This window comes from Dermacentor variabilis, chromosome 8 (genome assembly GCF_050947875.1).
Source record: "Dermacentor variabilis isolate Ectoservices chromosome 8, ASM5094787v1, whole genome shotgun sequence".
NCBI lineage: Eukaryota > Metazoa > Arthropoda > Arachnida > Ixodida > Ixodidae > Dermacentor > Dermacentor variabilis.
In genome coordinates this window covers 96913878-96933818 of record NC_134575.1, presented here as the reverse complement: position 1 = coordinate 96933818, position 19941 = coordinate 96913878, and the positions used below count along the sequence as shown (strand labels likewise).

Below are 19941 nucleotides of genomic sequence, written 5' to 3'. Positions count from 1 at the left end.
TACCATGTAATCATAGTCTCAATGCTGTTTTTGCCGAATGCTAAAACAATATTTGTGCAAAGCATTATTTGCCTCAAACTAAAGTCAAGGAGGGGGCTATTAGATGGAAGCACACTGTGGGATAGAAGTTGTATAAACCGTGATAAAGTGCCTCAGATGGGCTGCTCAAAATTTCGATAGGTAGACCTATCTTTGTCAAAAATAGGTTAAATGTTGGCCAGCCCATCTGAGGCACTTTTATCCCTGTTCACACAATTTCTATCCTACTTTCATACCAGGCACTTTGTGGTAGGTAGCTTCTTGTCACGCCTCATTGTGGGCCTCATAAAAAAATATATATATATATTGTGTGTCCAACGGTGGAATTTGAACCCGGATCCGCCAGAAGACGATGCTCTACCTATTGGACCCCAGACACACCTCCTCTTGTGCAAACACCAACTAGCTATTTAAGACAAATGGCACGTGTGCCAGGTCACACAGAAAAAAAATTGCTTAGAAAAGCGAGACCACGTGCGCATGTGCCAGTTTCCATTGGGCTACAGATGCAGGAATGAAATGCACGAGTAACTGCCAACTTTACTCGAGTCCCTTGCATGTGATATATCGCAATAGCAACAAGTCGCTTATAAAAGAAAGAGCACCGAAGTTTTCCCCAACATTTTTTTTTATGGCAGCTAGCACCTTGAGACGCTATGTGACAAGGCAGCGCCTTCAGGGTCGACTAATGTCGCAAATGAAACAGGTTGTGACATTTCTTTGCCAGAGCACCATAAATCACTCGTAATGCCGTCATTGCTGCCCTTGTCATTGTCATCACAAGCACACTTGTATCACACCAGTGCACACCTTACACAGACACATTGCACCATTTGGTAACATTTTCTGGAGCTCCAAACGACGCTAGATAGCTAGCTACATGAGTGGTGGCATTTGTTCGCAACCGCCATGTTTGTGACACTGTGCATGAAGATCGTGTCCGAAAAGTTCAGGGAGGCACCATACGGTGTGTGAAGTTTGAGTCCCTGTTATAGACTGGTCCTGTGGATTTTGTGGCAGTGTTGCAGGGAAGTCCGAATAATTGAGCAGGTCTAAAAATATCGCTCGGTGGCTGTACTTGAATAAGCTTGAACTTGAGATTGAAAGTCAGGTCACAGAGAGATGCGAGAAGAGCACGGATGGCCGAGTAGAAAATTGGGTAATGTTCGTGTGAGCAGTATGTTTCACAGAATGCATGGGAAGCCACGGTGACAATGCATCGTTTTTCTCTATTTACGTGTTTCGTGTATGGTACAGTACTCACGGAATGAAACGCGATAGGGACCATTTGGTAGAAGCCTGCATACATGCACAGTACTTGAGAGTACCATGTGACCTTTGCTGACCGCTAGGAATCTGGTCACCAAAGGTGACGTGGCCCTCGATCTAAGTCTGTGCGGAAAAACTACGCCGATTTAACACAAGCTGCAGCCGGTGGAAATGAAAGTATACGCATTAGTTAGCCATAAATCGACGCGTTTCAGTCTGTGAGCACTGTACATTAAAGGCGTGCGTGAGGTCGGCTATGAACAACCTAGACTGCCACATAAGTATGAGAAGAGCCCACAACAGCTATTGCTGTATATAAAAGAAAGTACAGCCTAAAGTACAAACTTATTGCTGAGATTCCATTAAAACTTTCAAAACAACAACTGCAGACAGTCAGTCACAAAACAAGCTCAACGAAGCAAGTTTTGTTCTGCTGGCTTGGTTTTAAACGTGTGTAATTGCGATTTCTCTTCAAACAGAAGGTTACAACCTGCCAGTTGTAAGCTAGCTCCAGCATTCTTTCTCTGTCATTGTTTATTTTATGTCTTACAATGCAGCATTGACAAGTGCCACAACCAAAGCATAGAGCATGAATTAGGCTCACATTTGAGGTCTTGCAAGAGTTGAAAATGCTGTTAACATCTTTTGAACCCACTCCGTCACTATTTGTACACTTCAATAAGGCACAAATATTTACAGCTTTGTTGAACCTTCTGCAATACTGTAAAGTTAATTTACCCTCTTAGAACCAAATAGAAAAAGAAATCATGCTGATTCCATTCATTGTGAGAATCGGTGTAAGCGAAGCTAAGGTGAGCTAGTAAAATGAACTGGTGCGTCACAATAACAGATGTGCAGCACATTTTGGTGAAAAATGCATTCCACAACCATCCTCAGTCACAACAACTGATTTTGGAGAAACGCAACACAATACCGTCACCAACAAAAGCACGTAACCTTCTACACCACAAAGAAACCTACACTAAACACCAGTATCTCAAAGTCGCCTTATTTACCCAACAGTTTTCCATCCATCCCCAGATAACGCTAGCTAGGCGATGCAGGAACTGCCCAACTCCACTACTGGGTTATGCCAGCCTTCCGTGCACGTTGATGTTGGTTTTTCACTCAACAGTCAAAGATGCCACCATGTGCAACAAGTTACTTTTGTGCTTGCGTGTTCTGTCCGCTTCCAGGTGACGCCACTCAAGCGACGCAAAAGCCTCTTAACTCCACCACTAGGTGACGTCACCCTTCTGTGCACGTTGGGATTTTGCTCAGCTGATGAAGAGACCACCGCGTGCAACGAGCCCCTTTGGTGCCTGCGGCTGTGGCCCAATGGGTAGAGCACTGAGCTACTATGCTGAAATAACCATGGTTATAAACACAATGCCAGACATGCTTCTTTTTTCAGTGAAGAAGCATCAACTTGAGTAGCTTCTTCTTGTGACTGACCCATGTCAAACTACAGAGTGGCGGGCTAAGAAATCTTCGCTTTAAGACTAAATTATGTGACAGTGGCTGAGCCCCATTGTGTAGTGACCCTATGTTTTGGCAAGTCATTTCAGGCAAATGTGCAGCCACTAATAATGTTGGTATCCTGTATCACATGACAGAAGCCATACCATGGAAACATGAAGAAGCCTCACCTTGGCACCATCATAGAAAAAGCAGTCAACAATGTTGACAGCTGACTCGAACGGGATCACGCTGCACAACAAAGAAATGCAAGGCAGTGGTCGTATTAACATTTTGAGCTGCAGGCAGCATGTAAAAATAAGACAGCAATGTTTATGTACAAGCTCTAAAAAGGTGTGCCTGAATATGAGTAGATCAATAAAAAAGAAAAAAAAAGGGACAGCAATAACAAAGCATATTATATTCACGTTGTGTTTATACAAGTCATTATAATTAGCACAGTCAAAACCAGTGATAATGAAATCCCGTGACAATGAAATATTTTCGTATCCCCAGCGAAGCTCCATAGGATTCAGTGTATTTCGCACCTCTCAACAATGAAATGTTGCTGAACTGTAATCTTGCATGAATGTAATTTGCTGGAATGTGACCCTGTGCATTGACTACTCGCGCAACCCTATTAGACTCCAAAATGTACTTGCATGAGTTTGCTTTAGACTTAAATTGCCTAAAGTACCCCCACATCACGCTTGTGTGGGCACCACCACTTTTGCTTATGAATACAACCAAGCGCCGGAAGCGATCGCATGCGCTGGAAATGCGTCGCAGCCGCCATCTTGTTTGTTGATCGCCTGCTTGAAGTGGCACATATGTGCTACTTCAGGCAGGTGATCAACAAGGCAAGGCTGAAATGCGGCTCCAAACCAATGAGCAGCAACATTAATTATGGTCATGTGACTGAAGTGCGACTGCATCTCGCAAGAAAAAACGCTAGCTGATGAAAATCATGCATCCAATACATACGTTGCCAATGGAAACACTTGAAAAAGTACAGACAATGTCATTAGAATGAAAAATTCACAGGCTGTTTGCTTACATTATGAATAATTATGAGTACGAAACAACGCAGGCTTTCTGAAGTTTGCTTGTGCTGATGCATGCTGAGATATGCAGAGATTGTATTACCGTATTGAATACTGTAATGTTGCCAAAACCCTCTTGTGCATAGCCATGAAAAGTAATGGCTATACAGTCGAACCCACTTATAACAATATTCAAGTGCCACAAAAATTCCATTGTTATAACCGATAATTGTTATAACCGGGTTGCATGAAAAAGTCAAAACAGGGGGATGGCAGAGCTCGATGTGAGAAAACTAATGGTGGGGAGGCCAGTGCCCCTCCCCACCACCTTCCTCCATCCGGCTGCGCATTGTGCTCACTCGTTTAAATGCTTCCTGGGCGCTTCAATCGCATGTAACAAGCCGTGGCTGTCGGCATTAAATAATGGCACTGCTATAACAACTGCAAAGAGGGGTCACGGGTGACAAGCAATTTGCAAGCACCGCCGAGGCATCGCTTTGGTGGCCCTAAAAGGAGCCTTTTAAAAATTGCGAGAAGGCTGCCACGGCAACCTGTAAGCTTGAGAAATCCAGAAGAAATGCTGAGGCGAGATTGCCACAAGCATTTTGCCACGTACTTCTCGCTGGCTTGCATGAGAAGACCCTACGCCTGTCAGCCTTGCATGCTCTACGTGAAGCTTGCCAGCATCCTGCTTCAAGGCATCCACATGCTCCACGTAGTGCAGTGGAAGGCTCCTTGCGAAAACGAAGCCCCGGAGGGACTGAATCCTCTGCCAGGCCTCCTGTGAGGACAACGTTGAGGAAGCTCGCTCTACCACATCATCGCTGCCGGCGTCGCCGGCGCTATCTGATGCAAGCACGTTCGCGACGATCGCCTCATCGGTTAGAAGCACCTAGTTTCCAAATCTACAGACGCTTTCTTTTCACTGGCAACGTCGTGCATTGTCGATGATCAGCGGGCGCATCAGCCATCTTCCGCTTTAGTGGTGAGTCAAACCAACCGTTGGTCATACAGGACTGAGAAACTGCGCAGCCAGGAACAATTTCGATGCAACCAGCAAAGACGAATGCGAACTGCGCTGAATGAGGAGCCAGTGAGCAATCTGCGAGCAGCACAGGCGCAGCCCATTCGTGTTCGAAGGGGTGGAAGGACGACGGGAGAGAGGCGCATAGATTGCTGGAAAATGAGTGTGCGGCGGCTGTTGAAGTAGTGGCCCATCGTGCAGCGGCTCGAATTTCTCATTTTCTCTTTTCTTTTCAAGGATTTCGTATTTCATTACGTTTAGGCTCAGACGCCCAGCAGCCACATTTCATCGTTATAACCGATAATGCAGCATCGGGGTATTGTAGTAAGCGGGCTATTTCACTATGGAAAACATACAAAAGTTGACGGAGCAGCAGCTTCTAATCGTTAAAACTAATATACTTTTAAAACCGGTATCGTTATAAGTGGGTTCAACTGTATATATACAGTATGAACCTTATAAGATTTGACCAGTAACTTTATTCTTTAACTGCCCTTTCGTTAAATACAGTCAAACCTCAATATATCGAAAACAGATATATCAAATTATTGCATATATTGAACACTTTCTATATCACCTAGAAAATTGCATGCATTTTTTATTTTTTAATTCGAATGGAGTCAAGCATAAAATGGATGTATCGAACTCCACCACCCCAGATCACGTGTGCTCTGTCGACAGGTGGTCAGCTTTCTTGCAAGACTCTCAAAGATATCGGTGGTGCGATGGGCGTTCCCGACTGCTGCACACTATAGCTGCACACATCGATTGCGCTCTCGGCACAATTGATGTGTGCAGTCGACGTCCCCATATATCACCGATTTGAACGTAGCGGCGTAGAATGCAGCGTAGCTTGGCTAGTTCGACAACGTCAATGACGCATTGCATTTGCCGCACTAACTTTTCCTCAGTGCCGTGCTCTGCGCCTGCCGCGCCTCGCAAGGACTGGCGGTTTGCATCCACAAAGACCGCAACAATGCGCGCTTGCAGGGATCACTCAGAAACATCTGCCTTGGCAGACTCCACTTAATACTTTGTTATTGACAGTGTTTCAAAATCCTTCGATTGACGGATATGGAGATCGCAGCAGAAGTAGTGGCCAAATGAAGACGCTGCCGAGGTTGATCCCGCAAGCGCTGATGTTGCCCAACTCCCGACTTCAACTGGGGCTGCAGCTGCTTTGGCCCTTCTACGCCACTACTGTGGCACAATAGAGGGCACCGGACTATCGCGTGTGGATCATTTAGAGTATGTTGAGGGCTCTGTTTTTAAGCATGTGCTATAGAAGCTGGCTACACGGCTGCAGTACCTTCAGCCAAATATATATATACTTTGTGTGAAGCTTCAAGTGAGTATTTACTGTGCCATGATTGGGGCGTAATCAGGGATCGTTCAGAGCGCGTGTTTGCGCCGTGCGCAATTGGCCTAGGCTAATTGCATGCGGTGCAATTGACCATGCGCACTTGGCTGACGAAGTCGGCACGGCCTAGGCTAATTGCACGTGGTGCAACTGAATGCACGCTCTAAACAACGATCCCCGATCGTGCCCTTGGTTCATTGGTTTTTTTATATATAGAATTCTGGCTATATCAAACTATTTCAGAATCACTGTGTTGTTCAATATATCGAGGTTCGACTGCGTTATGTTATAGCTATGTCTTCAGTCCCAGAGAAAAACTACAGGTGGCATACATGCTGTGTTAGTGAAGATTAAAGAGTGGCTTTTGTAAATTATTTCAATGTAATGTTTATTTTATCTTAACACGGAATTAACAGATGTGCATTCATACTAAGAACACATGCATATGGTACTTTGTTCAAAATCTGGGTGAAACCATTGCTCTGAATTCATGCAAAACAATCAAGACTCACCAGTGCAATGTGAGCCATTATAGAATGAGGGCTATAAATACAAATGGGTGTATCAGATTAGATTGTGATGTGATGTTGTGGCGAATATTCTCACTTGCACTTCATTTATACTGTTGTGCGCTCTGTGATGTGAGCTGGCACAGTAGATGACTTGGCGCAACAGCAAACATTTTTTTTTTCTCCACCGAGAAGTTCGCCCCACAAAATGTAAATGGCGCTACCATGCCTCCACAAGTTACCATTGCAGGACATATGAGCTTCCACGGCAGCTTCGCTACCATGCGTACATGTACCTTGCGCATGTTGTTAATGACACGTGACATGTGAGGTGCGGGGCCAGATGCCCCACATCTGGTCGTGATTGAGCGATCGCCTGAGAATATGCGTCCCTTGCTTCAAGAACGCTAGTTTCTGCCCCACTCAACAGGCATCATTAAAAATTCGCCGCCTGGTGTAGATCTGCGTGAAGGGGCAGCAATCTCGATCGATCGCTTTGGGGACAGGGGATACGATTACTTTCGAGGTCGGCACCGGATGCGTTGACACCTACAGGCGACAGCAGAAACGCTGCTGCTACACGCCCGGTGCCGAGTTAAGTAAAATCTTGTAAAAGTGATCTTATCTCCGAAAGTGACCGACCAAGAATACCACTCCATGGCAGTGCAACCACCACTGACCTACACAAGTAGGCTAATGAAATTTTGACAGTAACATTTCATTCCGTGACGCATTCTTCATCTGTGCTGTCTCATTTTTGCAACAACGAAATTGTCGAAAAAGCACATTTTTTTACATTTCTCGCCAATTTCATTTCTGTGAGTTTCAACCATATTTCTTTACATCCATTAATATGCCTTTATCAAATCTAATGTATTTCTTTAGTTCAATACGAAATTCTTGCGTGAAGAACCACTTCAATGAAAAACATGCATAAATTGATGGTATTGCAACAAAGAGCCATATGCCTAGTCTTTAAAGCACCATGTCAGTGCCAGACAGCCTCTCTGTTTACAAACCTCTGGGTTATGAAAACTGAATCCTTGTTCAGCTATGCGCTTTGTTGCTTACACAGAGTTTGAAAAATTAACAACAATAATGCATTACCAAAACTGTCATGCTCACAGCAGTATATCCCCATTTACAATGTACATTAGCCAGAACCTTGGAGTGTCAACAGGAGCACAACTAGCTACAGCCACCAAATGTTAAAGTTTTGTTCACCGACACTGTTAACCGACACCGTTAAACCAAATGTACAGAGAAATTAATCTCAATGTATCTATTCTGCCTCTAAAAAAGCGATGCAATAGATTTGTATCATGGATTCTGTTGCCATCACAAGTTCGTGTTTGTTCTCTTTTGTTTCATTACTATAATACCCGTTTAAAAAAGATGACTTAAATCTTTCCACAACAATTTTGTTTATATAATCTGATTGTGGTTTTTATGTCTTTCAGTATAAAGTGTTCTCTTTTTTGTTTTCTTCTTAACTGCATTATGTAAAGCGTGTACCTTCGATCTACTGCTATGAAGCTGTCCTGCGTATTAGGTGGCCAGGTTGCTCTCAAGTTGCAACATGCAGCTTCTTTGCCTGGTCATTATCGCAAATTTTTTGCAGAACAAAATTCAATTCTATGTTTGCCACTTTTGTGGTTGTCAGAGCAACAGTGCCAACCATGGCTATGATGCTACTATCCTGGATCTAGATTGTTTCCGGAGTCATTCCTGTTTTTGGAAAGGCCCAGATAGAATGAGACTGGAATGGTGACCAATTCAGCGGGAACAGGGTTGAGCCTCTTTTAGTTGCAGTCGAGCAGTTTCATTTGCACAGGTGTTCCCATAGTGTTCATCCCCGAAGTACCACATGCACACAGCAGTGTTCAGGCATTTCTACCATGCCGCCTGAACAGGAAAAGCACGCTGTTACCTTGCGGTACTCTGAAATAAATAAAGGAAAGGAATGACAAAGTGAAGGAACGGAACGACAACGTGCAGCCATTGTCCAGCCAGAACCAATGTGCAGCGTGGAATGGGAATCGTCTTGGGACTTTCAGTGCCACTAAATCGAAGCGAATACAATTACTCCACCAGTTCATTCAACTGAATGAAATAGAATTGTCAGCTCCATTCCACAACTTGGCTGCTAATGTACCACTACAAGCTAAGCACTTCTGTTGCGCAGAAATGAGAGGCTGGCCTCTAGTCCTGCTCATTCAAGGTGTGCACCCAGGGATCACTGAACTCCACCCAGTTGCAATGTCCGCACCTGAGGAAGATAGTGAGGAACCAGGAGAGTGAGATCATGGACAGCACGCCCAGTGAGTCCAGCTTGGTGTACAGCTCCGGAATGTGGTCCCTTGCCAGATCCTCCAGCACACCTGTAGGCGACGGTGTAGCAATGTGCATTTATGCACATAAGTCTGGGACGAAAAATTCTGGATTAAATTTAAGTACAAAAAATGAGAGTGATAGCAATTTGCAAATTTCGCCTTAGATGCGGCTTTGCAGCAATGCTCTCAACATTTCTGTAAAGCTGTACTTGAAAGCAATATTTGCCTGGAGGTGCGCAGTGTACAGCCATACAACCGCTTCAGTAGAGAAGACATGCAAAATTGCTGATGATTGATTATTGATTGGCTGACTGATTGGGGGTTAACATCTCGAAGCAATGCATGGTCTAACGAGAGACAAATTGAAGGGGGGGGGGGTGTTCTGGATTAGTTTTGACAATCTGGGGTTCTTTAACATGCAAGCAAAGAATGGTACACGAGCACTTTGCATTTGGCGCCCATCTGCATGCAACTGCCATAGCAGAGGACCGAACCCGTGGCCTTGCGTTCGTCAGCAGAATGCCACAGTCCCTGAAATGGCCAAAGGTGCACAGCAACACACTGGTGAAGCATGGAGCAGTCCAACGCACCCTGGTCGATGAGGGCACCAACCACCTTGGTGTTGTAGTAGTCGGGGAGTAGTCGCTCGCACAGGGCCACCAGGAGCCAGAAGGCCTCCTCCTCTGAAGCATACAGCAGCAGCACCGAGGCCACAATGTTCATCGCCTGCCAACCACAAGAGTGACAGCATACAAAGGCAAAGAAATTAAGACCATCCTGTGGAATAGTCTGAATATTGCAACACCTGCTCAAGAAATAGCAGTTAGTTACAATGACTCGCTTCCAAGTGGACTTCCCGTTCTTGTTCTGTTCTTAGCGTGTTAACATAAAAAAAATTTATAACACATTCACCTTCTGTCAAGTTTTCTTTGTCTATGTTTTGATGAAGTGACTTCATTTTCATTGTCTTTGCTACTGCTGACATTATCGACTCTTTTTGTAAAGATTAGAAATTGAGCCCATTCAGATTTTATTTGCTGAAAATGCGGATGACAAACTGAACAACTCATCCAAGAAAGCTTAGGCTTTTGACACCGTCCAAATGTTGGCTTGAGCATGTCTCCTGCTCTGCCTTTTTCTGTAACAGCACCAGATGGCATAGAAAGATTGGTGACGGGCAATTCTCAAATGGAGGCATTCCTTCAAATTCAACCATTCAGCTTCACATGTCCTCTCTTGCAAAACCATTTTTGTTGCTCAAGCTTGTATACAATTTAAAAATAAATAAATAAATAAAAATGTTCAAGAAAATGCGAGAAGGATGGGATATATATAAAACCGAATGATAGTTCCTCTGGCACACATCTTTTAGCCTAACTTTGTTGGTAGAAAGGATCATAAAGCACGAAACAGGATTAATTTCTCCAGAGCAGAAAGTACCTCACTTGAAGTTCTTGCAAACAGATAAATACACTCAGCTAAAACAAATACTATTGCGGACACTTTGATGATGAGAACCTATAAAGAATACAATGTAGCTTAACTTCAAGGGCATAAGAAAGCGTGCCCATGTTTTCTTGTGTGCAAGTGACCGTTCCACTGGGTTTCTAAGCAGGGCCGCTCAGTCGCCAACATTATTGCACGGCAAAGTGGCCCACATAATTTTTCACTTCTACGCTATCTTCACAAAGCTGTATTTCTTACTGGCTTCATCAGAACTGGAACAAGGCTTCAAATGGCCGCAGTTAACTTTGCTGTCTATTTAGGCATCTACAGCAAGTATCGGAACACACCCGCAGAAACCAAACTGGCCAGGATGAAAACACCAGTTTATGTGGCAGATGACAAAAGCATGGCCAGGGTCCTTCAATACTTTTCGTCTGATCATGAAACTTCCCCGAAAATTTCATATAGGGACAGAAGGCGGCACCAGAGGCACTGGCGTGAGTAGAAGGTGAAGAATCTGCCACGCCAGATGGCCGGGCTGTGCGATCATGTAAACCTTTCACGAGGAAAGGCGCCTCTCCCACATTTAATTCCCCGTGTTTGTAGAGTGAACATGCAACAGGAACTTTTGACAAAATAATTTAATGTGCGACGCGTTTGTTTTCAAATTATACATGGCACCATTTTATGACTGATGTTGCCCCCTACCCCGAGTAACCTTCCTTGCACAAGCTGTTTCGTTTGGCTGTCTCCATTGCACTTTGTCTAGTTAGTTGCATAAGTCAGTTATATTTCGTTAGCTAGTTAAGTGTGTTCGTTATTAGTTGATTAGTTAGTAAGTTAACTATATTTGCTTAGCTTTTATAGTTAGGTAGGTTATCAATGAATATTTCATTTCAGTTTGGTAACCTAGTTAATCAGTTGGTTAGCTTTGTTAGTTTAATTAGTTTTGTTAGTTACCTTATTTATTTACTTATTTAGTTGGTTTATTAGATATTAATATGTAATTAGTTTATTGGTTGAGTTGGTTTTGCTCCTGTAGTTTGTTGCATTACTTATTATTGAGTTTAGTTATTTAATGTAGTTGTTAGATTAGTAAGTTAGGCTAGTTATAAGTTTGATAATTAGTTTAGTAATGACCTATTTGTTTGGTTAATCAGTTAGCTGGCTCTGTTAATATTGTAATGAGCTTGTACTTAGTAACTATATAGCAGTAGTAATTAATTTAGTAATTAGTTCAGCAATCAGTTGGTTAGCTTTGTTAGTTTGAAACACAGGTTTTTTTTGCACACAGTTACATAAAAGTATGACGTGAACATGCTCTTTAGTCGGTTTCTAACTATCAAGTAGTCCAAGTGTACAATTTGAATTATGAATTAAGCTGCTGTTGCGAACGCAGCTGAACCTGGAAATGAAACAAGGCATTGTAGTTGTTTCGAAATTGCTCGGATTTAAGCTTCTGAACACCGTACAGAAACATGGCGGCAACTTGCATGTTATGTGGACTATATTCACACACCGACAAAAGCAGTCAACCAGAACACCTGTGGCGCCTATTCAGTGTCTGCTACAGTCCACCTTCTACTTGCACCAGCGATGCGGTGTGCCCACTGCGGGCGATATACAGGGCTGGGTAGAGATGCTTTGCAATTGTATCATGATACGATACAAGATACTATGGCAACAAGTATTTGAGATACAGATATAAGATACCACAGCAATTACTGTATCCAATATGATACATTCCATTTGTATCCTAAGATACCCCAATACACTCGAAAATTTCTTATTATAGGTCTACATAATGTAGCATCAAACGCATATGCGCAAAAATGTATTGCAACGCTCCTGCCACATTTGAGCACATGATAGACAACGTACTTCGTGGTATAAAATGAAAGACCTGCCTCTGTTATCTCGACGATATTGTCATCTTTTCGTCTGACTTCAGCCAACCTCTTCATCAATTAGACGAAGTTCTCAAATGCCTTGAATATGCTGGTCTCCAGATCAATACAAAAAAAATGCAAATTTGCAAGCAAGACAATAAAAGTATTGGGCCACGTCGTCTCAAAAGATGGCATCCAGCTAGACCCCGAAAAGATTAGTGCTGTTCTTCAGTTTCCTCGCCCCCAGCAACAGAAAGATCTACGTAGTTTCCTTGGCTTAGCGTCATATTTTCGTCGATTTATATGCGACTTCACTGCAATAGCAGCTCCTCTACACAAGCTACTGGTTACCGGTACCTCTTTCACATGGACTAGCGACTGCGAGTCGGCTTTTCAAGCTCCTAAGCAACACCTTACTTCCGGACGAGTGCTTTGCCACTTCGATAATTGAGCCCCCACCATACTCCATACTGACGCAAGCGCACAAGGTATTGGCGCAGTACTTCTGCAACGTAATGCAGCCTTTAAAGAGCAAGTCATAGCGTATGCCAGCTGAACACTTTCTCCAGCTGAGCGGAACTACACCATTACAGAGCAAGAGTGCCTAGCTATCGTTTGGTCGATTCAGAAGTTTCGCCCATACCTTTACGGCCCTCACTTCACCATCGTCACCGACCATCATTTCTTAAAATTCTTAACTCCGACCAACCTTGTTTTATATGAATGAAATGTTTGTTACTATCTCAAACTTTTTCATCTTTCTTGCTCAAAGTATAATACCGTATTTATTCGAATCTAGGCCGATATTTTTTTTCAAATAATTATATTCCAAACTCCAGGGTCAGCCTAGATTCGATGATTTTAAAAAACGCGCCAGTTTTTCATTGAAACTGCTAAATATGGTGCATAGCTAGCGCCATCTAGAAAAGTGAGTATTGCAGCCGCTACTAGCTGTGCCAGTAGCCAACCGTACACAAGCGAGGTTGCCATTTTGACCTGTGTCGAGTTGGCCGTATCGGTCTGCGGTGTGGTGTTATCGCGATGGCACCAAGCAGGAGATACCACTACAGTGCCGCTTTCAAGCGAAAAGTTGTGATAGCCGCATAAGCATCGTCGAACCTTCAAGCCGGGCGGGAATTCGGTGTCGACGAGAAAAACGTCCATCGTTGGAGGGGATAACGACAGCAGCTGTTTGCATGCGCCACAACGAGGATGGCATTTAGCGGACCAAAGAAAGGCCGTCACCACGAAGTGGAGACAGTTTTGGCCGACTTTGTTCGGACGCAGAGAGCAGCTGCCCTTCCAGTGACAACAGAAGTGCTCCAAACGAAAGCTAGCGAACTTTCGAGGAAGCGAGGCCCAACGCTAAAGGATTTCAAAGCCAGCCGGGGCTGGCTTCAGAAATTCATGAAGTGCTTCGGCTTCAGCCTCCGACATCGCACTTCAATCACCCAGAAGCTGCCAAGCAATTTCGAAGAAAATCTAATAGCTTTTCAGCGCTACATGCTGCGAAAGCCACTTGATGTCTGCATCAACAAACTTTTCAAGGATCGTCTGCGGAAATATTACACGGACTGGTTGACTAACGAAGATCACATGCTAACAGCAATGGGCCGCATCAGACGTGCATCGCTATCGCTGGCGGGCTGGGTAGCTGCAGCATGGGACGACATCCCAGGTACTTTGATCGTGCGCGCCTATAAAAGTGCAGCATATTATCTAATGCGCTTGACGGTACCGAAGACAGTGCACTGTTTGAAGGTGACAGTGACAAGGAACACAGCGAAGAGTTTAGCAGCAACGACGATGTTGAATGAGCTCTGCACGTTCAGATTCAATAAATGCTGTTTGCATTTTGTGAACGCTGTCCTTGCTTTTTTTGTTCGGCCTACATTCGAGGTAATATATATTTTTTTTTGTTCACTTCGGATTTTAGGGGGTCGGCTTAGAATCGGGGTCGGCCTAGATTCGAGTAAATACGGTATTTTCATTCCGGAACAATGTGTGAAACTTGCAGGCTGTCAGAACGAAATGTTTTCCGTTCCGGTTCTGCTCCAGAACGAAAAAAATAAATATACGTGTAACAGTTCATAATGGTTTCTTGCATGCAAAGTATTATTTTTCTCAATAAATGAATTATGAATTTTGAGATCATGCTCAGTGCCATGAGCCAAGGCATCGGGCAAGATCTTAGAAGCAGCATGCCTTTGTATACACTCGCTGAACTGAGAGACCGCTGTTCTAATAAAACCAACTTAAATGAACATAAACGAACGACAAAACTTCAATAACAAAGCGTTGCGCCCATAGAAAACAAAACGATAAGCTCTTCTGTGCACAAGCCCCGAGTTTTTCTATGATGCTGTTCCGCTAGCGTACAGAGCGACAGGCTTAGGTTTGTGGAGCGCTCGACCTGCTATCGCTCGCACTATCCCTGCCTGAAATGCGCATCAACGCTGACGCTGCCTGATACAATACAATACAATACAATACAATACAATACAATCTTTATTGTGCATAAAGAAAACAAAGTACGTATAGCAGGCCTACCAAAGCCTCAGAGGGCTTGACTGGCAGTGCCTGACAGTCAGGTCACAGAAAATTGCACAGGGTTAATGGTTAATAGCAGAGTTAGCTATTAGCGGGTCGGAGCAAAATGTTGAACAGTTATACAAAATGTTACATCAAACATAGACAATTCTAAGTTGTTTCTTAATCTTACGTCTTGTGTTTGCTTCTAACACAGGCGTTGGAAATTTATTAAATATGGCTGGAACATAGTATTGCCGCGTTCTCCTTCTGTACTTTGTCGCAGTCTTGGGGATGACGTAGGGTTCCTTTGGTCTTAAGGAGCGGACAGGTGTATATTGTGTTTTAAAATCATTATTCCAGAATTGTTTAATTACAACACTTTCGATAATCAGAGAAGTGAAGTTTGGCAAATTCAACAACCTAAAGACGTCTGCATTTTTGGTCACAAATCGTAAGCCACTGTTGACAGCAGTGAATGTAAAATTGAATTAATTCTTGAGCTCCACCTAAGAGTACAATGACCATACACAGTCAAGCCATAACGTAGCACACTGTAGACTAAAGCATGCACAATAATTTTTCGAACGGAGATCGGCATAAGACATCGCATATTGTATAATACACAGGAGACCGCGCGCAGCCTTTTACAGATGTGGGATAATTGCGAGTTCCATAAAAGATCACAGTCAAAAAGCAACCCAAGATACTTAACAGAAGATGCATTTTTAACAGGTTGACATGTACATCCAAAACAGTCTGATGTGTGTAAGAATAATGATGTCGTAGGCAGGATTTTTTTCATGTGGTTATCGAAACAGACAAGTCGCGTTTTAGAAGGGTTGATGCTTATTAAATTAGCCGCAAACCAGTCCATAGCTTTAGTTGCCTCATTCTGTAAGGAGCTGATTGCATCAGAGCAATTAGGTTGTAGGTTGTTACAAATTACAGACTTTCCTCTTGAACCAAAAACCGATAAAAGATATTTTAGTCTCCCTCCGAAACAAAATAAGACATAACATTCCAGTTATGTTTTCGTTCAGGTAAAAAAAATTGTTTTCTTTTTCGTTTTTGTTTTCGTAGCGTTCAGACACACTGTATGAAAGATGCTAGATGCCAGGCAACCACACTCTTGCAATCTGCAGACTTCGTGACAAAGCACCACCAGAGAGAAACTTCAACAACGACACTATAGCGGCATGAGAATTTATGCAAAAGACGCCACACGCATTGGCACACGCAGCACACCACGGTGATTACAAGCAAGTGGCACCGACGCTACTAAAAACAAAAAATCTAGGAAACAAGAGGTTGGCTGCACACAGACGTTCGTACACTTGTTTTTGTCGAGACAGCATGAGCTCCACCACATGACTCTACTCCACCAATAGGGACGCAAAGACCTCATCGCCTGGCCTCGCTGGAGGGTTCTGGCGGAAAGGTAAATGAATGTCACTGCCTTTAGTTTTATTTAAGTGGCTTAGTGGCAGCAGTATCAGTTCGTGAAGTGGAGTTTAGCCAACGTTTATGGCTTCGCATGGTGGTGTTGCGACAGCAGTATCTTGTATTTTAATATACACGACTCCTTTTTTTCATGTATCGGAAATACAGATACTGATACATGTCTTGCCAGATGTATCATGATACAGATACAAAATACCCAAAGAGTACTGCATTTACTCAATTCTAATGCACCCTTGATTGTAACGTGCACCTGTTTGCCATGATTTAAAAAAAAAAAGAGAAGCCCTTTACAGTACCATGCAACTCATTCTTTCTTTCGGAAGTCCTTTACAGCACCGTGCAACTGATTCTTTCATAGAGAAATACAACTTCCTCTCATTTGGAAAAACAAAGAGTTACTCCAAATGCACTAAAGTTGCAATAAATAAAAAAAGACGCAGTTTTGCCCAAAAGGCGAAGCATTGATTTCGATAGCAAATTAGTAGACAGTCAAACTAAAAGTAAGGTTAGTAGGTAGTTTTATCGGCCATATAAACTTTTAAACATTCGCTTACTAAGTAAATTAACAAGCAAGGTGCCACACAAGTACAAGCAAGCATGAACACGTCTCACTCAGTGCTGCGGAAACTTTTTCTCAAAACACTGGAGTGATGAAGTGCAGCAGCAGGAGTGAGCAAACTGCCCTCTGTGCAGCCTCTTGCTTCAACGCGAACTAGGCGACGAGAACACAGCACGATGCGCCTAGACGCATAGACCTGCCTACATAGCAGATCACTTTCAAGGTAGGGGCCGTGCAGCCACCGGTGTAGAACGCCTCTCCTGTTTGGGCCAGTCCTGCACGCAAGTTTTGGGAACTCCGAACGCTCGTGATGCGGTCTGATTTCTGTCCATCTCCACACATGTGATCACTTTCCTTTTAATTGCGACATCGTGATGAACTTGGAGAGCCTTCGCAGTCGACACTTCCATGCTGACAGAGCAAACATAGAAAATAGGAAGACTGACGGTGGACTAATCTAAGCCACGGCCTACAGCAGCTAGGCTCGAAGTACGTACGAGGGGGCCATTTTGAAATGCCGATGGTGATAGGCAATGCAATTTAGGGTCGTACTTAATTCTAACGCGCACGCAATTTATGGACCCATTTTATTGGAAAAAAAGTGCACGTTAGATTCGAGTAAATACGTTATCTAAGATAGTATCTAAGATACATGTATCTTCGATACTGCCCACCACTGGCGCTATATGAAGCTCTCCCTTAGCGCTACGTGGAACTTTTGTGACCGGATACAAAGTATTGAAGGACCCTGGTACAACTTTCAGTACTGGAAATGAAGTGCATACCTGGCAGTACCCAATGGCTGGATTGCGCCATGCATAGGCGTTGAGAAGCCTCCGCAGGGCATTGATGCCTTGGGGGCTCTGGAAGGCCGGGTGCTCAGGCAGCGAGCGGTGTAGGTCACGCTCGATCTCATCGCTGGTCACGCTGTGCTTGCCCATACTCTCAGACACTGCCCGTCGGTAGTAGCCGGGATGGGTCTCCAGCTGTAGCCAACGGGATGAGGATGGTGTATCAAAAGAATATCACAAACCTGAATATCATACGAGGGGCCAACTTTTGCACCACAAAAAGAAGAAAAAAGAAAACGCATTTGATATTGCCAATTTCTTAAAGGCCTGCATGCCAAGTGTGTTGAAGTAATGAGAAGCTGGCGCAGCTTATAAAATTAAAGTGGGTAATACAGTGACAACTGGCCTTAGGTGTGCATCACGATGCTGTGACGCTTTAAGTGAACGAGCCCGACAAAAGTGTAGTAAAAAATATGGCAGTAACGCATGCATTCCATGCTGTATGTACTAGAGAAGCGCTCGAAGTAGCTCGCTTAAAATCAACAAAAGGAAGCCACAAGGTGCTGTTGGAGAAGATTAAGTTGGGCGACGTTGCCTCATCGTGTATACAGCATTGTTCTATGCATGGCCAATGTAAATTGCAGCCAGTGTTCACCTCCAATGAAATTTGCAAACTACAGTGAAACCTCGTTGAACCGTAGTTGGCCGGAGCTCAGAAAAAATATGTACTAAACGGTAGTACTGCTTAACCAAAATAGCGTGAAATCACCCCCTTACTTGTCAAAACCACAATATTATGAGGCATGCCGTAGTGAGGGGCTCCGGAAATTTGGACCACCTGGGGTTCTTTAACGCGCGCCTAAATCTAAGTACATGGGCGTTTTCGCGTTTCATCCCCATCGAAATGCGACCGCCGCGGCTGAGATTCAATCCCGCGACCTTGTGCTCAGCAGCCCAATACCCATAGCCACTAAGCAACCACGGTGGGTTAAGAATATGTCTATGGACTGTAATGCCGAATCTAAGCAGTAATTAAAGGCAGAATATCAACTGTGTGTTTCCCGATAACAGTAGACCAAACGCCTCTTCTTTTGTGTCTTGTAGCTTTATGCTCTTATAAAAAAGATTGGCAAGACTCAACAGGAGCTTGGCCAAAAGACCAACTGATTTATCTACGGAGTTTAATGTCTTGACACAATACGGGGGAAATAAGAAGTGCTATATTAAAGTGCTTTAAGCTACTTTTGGCGACCATGGTTTCTCTGATGTGTGCTCAATGCTCAGCAGATACTCCATTTTGTATTCGGCCCCCACTGGAATGTGTCCATCGCAGTTTGAAACATGCTTTGTAGCAGAATGCCACAGCCACCCAGAGCGGGCCTCGGCCAGAAGACCAAACACATGCTCAGTCCAGAAGAATTTGAAGCTTTGGGAGAAACTAAACTAATTTCATGTACCTCGTGAATGGCCCCCGAGTACAGCATCCAGAGCTCGCCCCTGAGGCTGTCTGGGATGCCCATCAAGACCAGCTCCTGTGCCTTGCTGGTACGATAGGTACACAGGCCCCTGGGCAATATGAGGAGAGCAAAAGCATTAGAAAAAAAAAAAACTGTAACAAGAACAGCAATGACAACAGCAGCAAGAACAATGATGGGGACAGTCACAACAAGAATGACAGCTACTGCCACAATCACGATGCCAACAATAACAACAAAAACAGTGATCACAATGCGAACGACAACAACAAGAACAACAATGACAACAATAATGATGGCATCGACAAGAACAACAACAATGGAAGCAATGACAATAACCACAACAAAGTCTGCACTTAAAGGTGAATCTGTTACAATGCTGGCTAGCAAAAATTACATGACATCAGAATTAGCACCATTTTTCTCAGCATCACAAGCTGTGAACAAGCACAGCGACATGTCGAATGTCTGTGCACACGCCACTTGCTTCGGGCTGAAGTGTGGCTTTGCATCATAAAGCAACAGTGATGGGGACAGGAAAGAATGCAGGCAGAACAATGAATGCGTAAAAGGTTGGAACACATTTTCTTGGACAAAGTTGTGGCCCACAAAAGAAAACTACATGGCTGCAATAGCAGTAAGAGTGATAGCATGAGCGGTGGTGGGTGGATCAAGTGCTTCTACTACAATTGGCCCCCTATCTATCGTCCCCTAACCCAGAACCCTAATGGCCCTCTAACCCAGAACACTTGA

The 19941-nt window shown here is 43.8% G+C and overlaps 1 protein-coding gene across 1 annotated transcript in view; it reads right to left on the bottom strand.

Annotated features, from left to right (window-relative positions):
* The window catches only part of Tbc1d8-9 (TBC1 domain family member 8/9), a 113211-nt gene that overhangs the window by 44166 nt on the left and 49104 nt on the right, over positions 1–19941 (bottom strand). The window contains exons 15-19 of the mRNA XM_075702528.1: positions 19171–19279; positions 17708–17908; positions 9626–9761; positions 8972–9083; positions 2958–3018 (exon numbers count right to left, since the gene is read on the bottom strand). Of these exons, the coding sequence (XP_075558643.1) occupies positions 2958–3018; positions 8972–9083; positions 9626–9761; positions 17708–17908; positions 19171–19279 (619 nt within the window). The remainder of the gene's footprint in view (positions 1–2957; positions 3019–8971; positions 9084–9625; positions 9762–17707; positions 17909–19170; positions 19280–19941) is intronic.